The sequence below is a fragment of the Oncorhynchus kisutch genome, linkage group LG3, assembly GCF_002021735.2.
Source record: "Oncorhynchus kisutch isolate 150728-3 linkage group LG3, Okis_V2, whole genome shotgun sequence".
Lineage (NCBI taxonomy): Eukaryota > Metazoa > Chordata > Actinopteri > Salmoniformes > Salmonidae > Oncorhynchus > Oncorhynchus kisutch.
The window spans coordinates 9,120,713-9,128,246 of record NC_034176.2 but is presented as its reverse complement, the minus strand read 5'-3'; the positions used below and the strand labels follow the sequence as shown (position 1 = coordinate 9,128,246).

The window sequence follows — 7,534 nt, the reverse complement described above, 5'->3', positions numbered from 1 at the left end:
GCAATTTGCTTACTTTTAAGGGTTCCAAGCGGCACACAATAATGAGCATAAGTTTCTTTTTCAAACACTTAAATAAGTATTTAACACTAACAAGACAAGTGACAAAGAGAAGTAGAAAATTTATTGCAGTATTTGTTCCACCATAAGGACTAGGATCCCATTGTTCTCTTACAACTAGGGTGACCTTATACAACAAAATCTACCTTTACAAAATATCATCCTGCAAGTAGCCCACAGATACTGCATGCGTGGCTTGAAATAGAATAAATTATACCCAGAAGACTCTGCCATTTAACAGCATGGACAATTAAAAGTAAACCAAATCAGATCTCAGAGAATATCTAAGCTAAAGAAAGCCACCGGGTACTAGTTTAAATTCAAAAAAACACTTTAATAAGACCATCAAAAGGACTAATTTCCAACATTCACGTAAGATTTTATTCTATTTTTTTTTCTTTACAGATGTTTTTTTTTAATTTTCTGAGATATAAACATTTGTAGTTTTCTGTGTTAAACCTATAATACAGTGGGAGTAGAAATGAAACAACTAGGTTCTGCTGCACAACAGCGAAGGAGCCTCCAACAATGTTTGAGTAACATTTCCCTCTGGTTTGGCGGTGGGTGGATGTGATCGTAGAAATAGGGGGTGTTGGTTCAATGCAGGGTTCATTAACTGGAAGTCCCCTCCTTGGCAGCGTACAGTGACCGTAAAGTCTGCGCCATTTTGTTACTCAGTTTGTGGTTACTGGTCAAGGCGATTTTTTTGTAAATGATGTCAGACTCCTTAATAGTGTCCACCCAAGGCACCGTTTTGCGTCCGTCCCGTTTCTTGGCGTCGGCCCAGGGGCCAGAGTAGGAGCCGGACATCCAGTGCACGCTGTAGCCTGTGCTGATCTTCTGGATGACCCGGGCGAGCTGCGGACGGTCCTTGTGCTTGGGGCAATGGATGGCGATGACGTCCATAGAGTCCAAGCTCTCGTTGAGGTTCCCGGGGTCCCCCGAACGTCTCGCCCGCCGAGAGGACTGAGGAGAGAAGAGAATAGGCGGTTACATTCGAGCTCTATCCTGGGTACATACAGGAGTTTATTCGGACTGGGTTGCAGAGCTATAAATATTCATCTAGGGAGTAAAGACACCAAATTCCAAGATTAAGCTACTAAACAGTATGCTTTAGTGCATCTTGGATGCTATACAGACACTTCAGAAAGCATTCACACCCCTTGACTTTTTACACATTTTGTTGTTACAAAGTGAGATTAAAATGAATTTAACAGTCTTTTGTCAACAATATAAACCAAATACCCTGTTATAGAAGAAAAATTGTAACTTTTGTAAAATATTCATAAAAATAACACTAATATATATTGATTAGATAAGTATTCAACCCAGAGTCAATACATGTTAGAATCACCTCTGGCAGCGATTACAGCGGTGAGTCTTTTGGGGTAAGTCTCTAAGAGCTTTCCACACCTGGATTGTGCAACATTTGCCCATTATTCTTTTCAGAATTCTTCAACCTCTGTCAAATTGGTTGTCGATCATTGTTAGACAACCATTTTCAGGTCTTGCCATAGATTTTCAAGCATATTTAAGTAAAAATTGTAACTCGGCCACTCAGGAACATTGTATAGTGTATATTTGGCCTTGTGTTTTAGGTTATTGCCATGCTGAAAGGTGAATTCATCTCCCAGTGTCTGGTGGAAAGTAGACAACCAGATTTTCCTCTAGCGTTTTGCCTGTGCTAGTAGCTCCATTCAGTTAATTTATCCTGAAAAACTCCCCATGGCCTTAACAATTACAAGCATAACCATAACATGATGCAGCCACCATCATCCTTGAAAATATGGAGAGTGGTCCTCAGTAATGTGTATTGGATTTGCCCCAAACATAACACTTTGTATTCAGCATATAAAGTTAATATCTTTGCCACATTTTTTGCAGTATTACTTTAGTTCCTTGGTGCAAACAGGATGAAAAATGTGTCATTGTGTACAGGCTTCTATCTTTTCACTCTCAATTAGGTTTGTATTGTGGAGTAATTACAACGTTGTTGATTCACTCCCAGTCCTATCGCAGCCATTTACACTAACTGTTCTAAACTCATGGTGAAACATTTGAGCGGTTTCTTTCCTCTCCGGCAACCGAGTTTGGAAGGACACCTGTACCTTTGTAGTGTAATTTATAACTTCACTATGCTCAAAAGGTGTATTATTTAGACTTGCCTTAACAAAGGGGTTGAATATTTAATCGACTAAAAAGACATTTCAGCTTTTCGCTTTTAATTTGTAAACATTTCTAAAAACATATCACTTTGACATTATGGGGTATTGTGTGGCCAGTGACAAAAATAAATAAATCTCAATTTACTCCATTTTAAATTCAAGCAGTAACAACCAAATGTGGAAGTCAAGTGGTGTGATTCCTTTCTGAAGGTGCTGTGTGTATATTTAGTGGTAAAGGCTGGTAAAGGAGGAAAAGCATGGCTGTGTGTCTCACCCCAGGGTTTCTCTCATCTTCTTCACTCTCGTCATCCTCATCATACTCTACTGGTGCAAGATGCCCGTGGCCGGCCCCTCCAAGCAGTGCGTTTATGGCTTTGTTCCGGATGTTGGCGCTGGCCTGTGCCGCCTCGCCCTCCTCGTCCTCCTCGTCTGGGTCCAAGTGTTCCATCAGGGTTTTGAACTAGTGGGACAAGAGAGGCAGAGGATTATCGGGTCATTCCATGTGCACGTTTTTTTTGTAACACCCATCCACATTTTCTTCCGAATCATAAATTCATGCTACAAAAGTAGTGAAGACTTGAAAATGTTGAAAAGGGACCTGAAAACGACTAGCTAGAAAGTAGAGGCAGTATAACCCTGTCCATGTTTGGGACATGCAGGTGGTGCCAAAGCCTAACACTCACATCCAGGTACTGCTTGACTATCCTCGTCTTGATATCGTGAGTGAACACCACGTTGGCCCAGTTGTTGGACAGGAAGTCGATGGTCTGTCGGGGCTTGAAGTGGATGTTTGTCTTTCTGTTCACCGCCTTGTCATACACTTTGGCTGACTCAGTCGGCGAGTACTTCTGGATTTTGCTGCAGACAAGGAGAAAGTGAGTGAGTTGTTCATTGTGCATTAATTATCTGAAGTCCATAGCCACATCAAACCAATCAAATGAGTGATCAAGGGGAGTTCAAAAGCGGTTTGTCATAGCCAGACAATCAATTCTTTTTTTAAGAGAATTTGAACCTGGATTCAAATACTACTCAAAATGGTTTGCTTTAGCCTAACAGGAGTATTTAAAAGGATTTAGAATAGTATTTGAACCCACGTCTGCCTGTAAACCTTAGTAGGGATGTCATGTGTGAGGCACCTGTAATTGGTATTATAGGTCACGTTATATACACCTGTCTGAGAAGCTGTAAAGGTTCTTGAGGTGCTGTTTGAGCACGAGGAGCAGCAGGATGCCCTGCGAGGCGTTGGCAAAGTCCAGGAGCGACGTGGCGTTCTCAGGCAGTCGCCGCATCACCCGGTCCACATCTTCCACGTCCAGGTCTTCCAGGTCTAAATCCGACTCCGAGCTGGGTTCCTCCACAGCCACCGGTCTCTTGGACTTCTTAGGCCGCCGCACCACCTCATCGTCATCATCAGGGTTTGAGTTTTCATCGCTCCTGGGTGAGTCACAGATCTCCTTGTCCTCCTCGCCGCCAGAGACGTTCTTTGACTGGCGCTCCTTTCTAACTTTGGGCTCGCGGCGCCGCGGCTCCTTCAACAGAGACTGGGGAGAGAATGAGAGTGGGGAATCTGTCAGCAAATAGTCTATTTGTGTGAATTCTAAAATGGGTACTGTGTGTATGTCTTCACAAGTATATTTGATCATGTTAAGATAGGCTGGACACATTACATTTTTAAATGTTTTTTTCTGATAACTAGTTAATTGCATCTGCCGTGGAGCCCAGTTTCATAATATTACCATATGTCCCAGCTGCCTGCCGTAGTTTAAGTAATCACGAAAAAACAAGTCTTATTTTAGGGCATTTTTCACCCTGCCAGCTCCCATTAGTTCTATTGAGCAGCGTGGCACCAACTTGCCTTCCAAACATTCTATTTCCAGCTTATTGTTCTACATCACAATGCCTGCTTTGCTATTGTTGGAAATGAGACCTGCCCTCGTTTTTTGTGGTTAAAATGTAAACGATAAAAAAAACTACTCATGGAACTCTGAGGTTGTCACATTGTTTCCTATAGAGAAATATAGGCATGTTTGTATTTTGCCAAATATCTCGCAATGTGTATAGATTTTAAAAAACAAACATTTGATGGCATTTTAAAATCATGAGAATCTCCTCTTTCTAATTATGTAAGGCTGGGAAGTGTATTCCGTTGTCGTCAAACGCTAGACCAGAAACACCTTTAGCCCTTGGAACGCTGATCTCCTCCCATTGTTTTCCTATGGAGAGGCATGCTGGTATATTTCGCCAAATATCTCACAATGTGTATATTTCGATTTTTTTCAAGTCAGAAACCATTTTTAATAATGATAATCTCCTCTTTCTAATTATGCAAGGCTGGGCAGTGTATTCTGTTGTCATCAAACGCTAGACCAGAAACAAATCAGAAGTTGCCATTTTTTCCCTACTTCCTCGTTATGCAGACATAAGCACACTTGACACCATCAAGGAGTGGAAGTTATTTTTCAGTTTTGTCCTAAGAACAGATTTTAGTGGTAAAATAAAAAAGGGACACATTTTTTGGTGCCATTTAGGTGTAATGGAATTTTAAGCATCACTCCAGTCAAAAACATGCTCTGCCAACATTCCATTCCATTCATTTGCTATGGGCTCGCACTAGTGTTCCAGCTTAGCCACGTTCCGTTCCATTCATTTGCTATGGGCTCACGCTAGTGTTCCAGCTTAGCCAACGTTCCGTTCCATTCACTTGCTATGGGCTCACGCTAGTGTTCCAGCTTAGCCAACGTTCTTTTGACATTTTCAGCCTTGGGTGAATTTTGACTCATTCTACTGTCCAGCCTAGTTAAGAGTACAAGGTTTGTGTGTGTGTGTGTGTGTGTGTGTGTGTGTGTGTGTGTGTGCTCCTGACCTCTTTGAAGGTCTGCAGCAGGTTGCTGCCGGACACAGACAGTGTGATGTCTATGTGGTGCATAATGAAGAGGGGCTCCTCCTGGCTCTGGTAGGGGAAACAGGCCAGGTTGTCGGCTATGAACAGCAGCATGTTCACTTCAGTCTTCTGTAGAGGCACAAGAGACACAGACCATCAGTCAAACGCGCACATTCATACACACGCGCATACCAACAACACACTGTCACACTCATATGCTGCCGCTACTCTTTCCTTTAATCCTACTCTTTCCTTTAATCCTACTCTTATCTATCCTGATGCCTAGTCACTTTACCCTGCCTTCATTTACATATCTACCTCAAATACATCATTATTATTATTATCTATCCTGGTGTCTAGTCACTTTACCCTGTCTTCATGTATATATCTACCACAAATACCCTGTATATCGCTCCACATTGATCTGGTAGTCCCTGTATATAGCTCCACATTGATCCGGTAGTCCCTGTATATAGCTCCACATTGATCCGGTAGTCCCTGTATATAGTTCCACATTGATCCGGTAGTCCCTGTATATATAGCTCCACATTGATCCGGTAGTCCCTGTATATATAGCTCCACATTGATCCGGTAGTCCCTGTATATATAGCTCCACATTGATCCGGTAGTCCCTGTTTTTAGCTCCACATTGATCCGGTAGTCCCTGTATATTGCTCCACGTTGATCCGGTAGTCCCTGTATATAGCTCCACATTGATCCGGTAGTCCCTGTATATTGCTCCACGTTGATCCGGTAGTCCCTGTATATAGCTCCACATTGATCCGGTAGTCCCTGTATATTGCTCCACATTGATCCGGTAGTCCCTGTATATAGCTCCACATTGATCCGGTAGTCCATGTATATAGCTCCACATTGATCCGGTAGTCCCTGTATATATAGCTGCACATTGATCTGGTAGTCCCTGTATATAGCTCCACATTGATCTGGTAGTCCCTGTATATAGCTGCACATTGATCTGGTAGTCCCTGTATATATAGCTGCACATTGATCTGGTAGTCCCTGTATATATAGCTGCACATTGATCCGGTAGTCCCTGTAGATATATAGCTCCACATTGATCTGGTAGTCCCTGTATATAGCTCCACATTGATCTGGTAGTCCCTGTATATAGCTCCACATTGATCTGGTAGTCCCTGTATATATAGCTGCACATGGATCTGGTAGTCCCTGTATATAGCTGCACATTGATCTGGTAGTCCCTGTATATAGCTCCACATTGATCTGGTAGTCCCTGTATATATAGCTGCACATTGATCTGGTAGTCCCTGTATAAATAGCTCCACATTGATCCGGTAGTCCCTGTATATATAGCTGCACATTGATCCGGTAGTCCCTGTATATATAGCTGCACATTGATCTGGTAGTCCCTGTATATAGCTCCACATTGATCTGGTAGTCCCTGTATATAGCTGCACATTGATCTGGTAGTCCCTGTATATAGCTCCACATTGATCTGGTAGTCCCTGTATATAGCTCCACATTGATCTGGTAGTCCCTGTATAAATAGCTCCACATTGATCCGGTAGTCCCTGTATATATAGCTGCACATGGATCTGGTAGTCCCTGTATATAGCTCCACATTGATCTGGTAGTCCCTGTATATATAGCTGCACATGGATCTGGTAGTCCCTGTATATATAGCTCCACATTGATCCGGTAGTCCCTGTATATAGCTCCACATTGATCCGGTAGTCCCTGTATATAGCTCCACATTGATCTGGTAGTCCCTGTATATAGCTCCACATTGATCCGGTAGTCCCTGTATATAGCTCCACATTGATCCGGTAGTCCCTGTATATATAGCTCCACATTGATCTGGTAGTCCCTGTATATAGCTGCACATGGATCTGGTAGTCCCTGTATATTGCTCCACATTGATCCGGTAGTCCCTGTATGAAGCTCCATTCTTGTGTATTTTATTCTTCGTGTTCCTATTTAAATTCAAATCTAACTCGGCATCGTTGGTTAAGGGCTTGTAAAGCAAGACTTTCTCTGTAATGTCTACACCCGTTGTATTCTGCACGTGACAAATAACATTCGACTTAAAACAATAGTACGTTTTCTGGACCTTTATTTACACAGGAAGCCTATCAGGAAAGGAGACCTGGCCAAGAGGCCGACGCCGTAAGAAAACAACAAATCTAACTAGCAAGCAAATAGTGGATTGATAAAAGAGGTGGGGTTTGGATGAGGAGACTCACGGAGCTGTCGTCAAACAGGTTGAGCAGGGAGATGAGGAAGGCTCGCCGGTGCTGCCGGTTCCCTCGGACCATGGAGAAGAGGTGGGCGCAGAGGGCCGAGGTGGTCTCGTCATGCCGGAAGCCTCGGATGATGCTCTTGCGGGACGCCATGATGGCCTGCTGCACCTGGTAGGACATCTTCATCCCAGCCACTGCCTTCATCTGTAGGA

The 7,534-nt window shown here is 43.0% G+C and overlaps 1 protein-coding gene across 1 annotated transcript in view; it reads right to left on the bottom strand.

The window, feature by feature from the left end:
• Positions 1 to 99: 99 nt before the first annotated feature.
• nipbla (NIPBL cohesin loading factor a) overlaps positions 100 to 7,534 on the bottom strand; it is a 40,347-nt gene continuing 32,912 nt past the window's right edge. Inside the window, exons 43-48 of the mRNA XM_031817090.1 lie at positions 7,326 to 7,526; positions 5,086 to 5,232; positions 3,393 to 3,763; positions 2,906 to 3,080; positions 2,497 to 2,682; positions 100 to 1,023 (exon numbers count right to left, since the gene is read on the bottom strand). Coding sequence (XP_031672950.1) covers positions 670 to 1,023; positions 2,497 to 2,682; positions 2,906 to 3,080; positions 3,393 to 3,763; positions 5,086 to 5,232; positions 7,326 to 7,526 — 1,434 coding nt within the window. The 3' untranslated portion in view covers positions 100 to 669. The remainder of the gene's footprint in view (positions 1,024 to 2,496; positions 2,683 to 2,905; positions 3,081 to 3,392; positions 3,764 to 5,085; positions 5,233 to 7,325; positions 7,527 to 7,534) is intronic.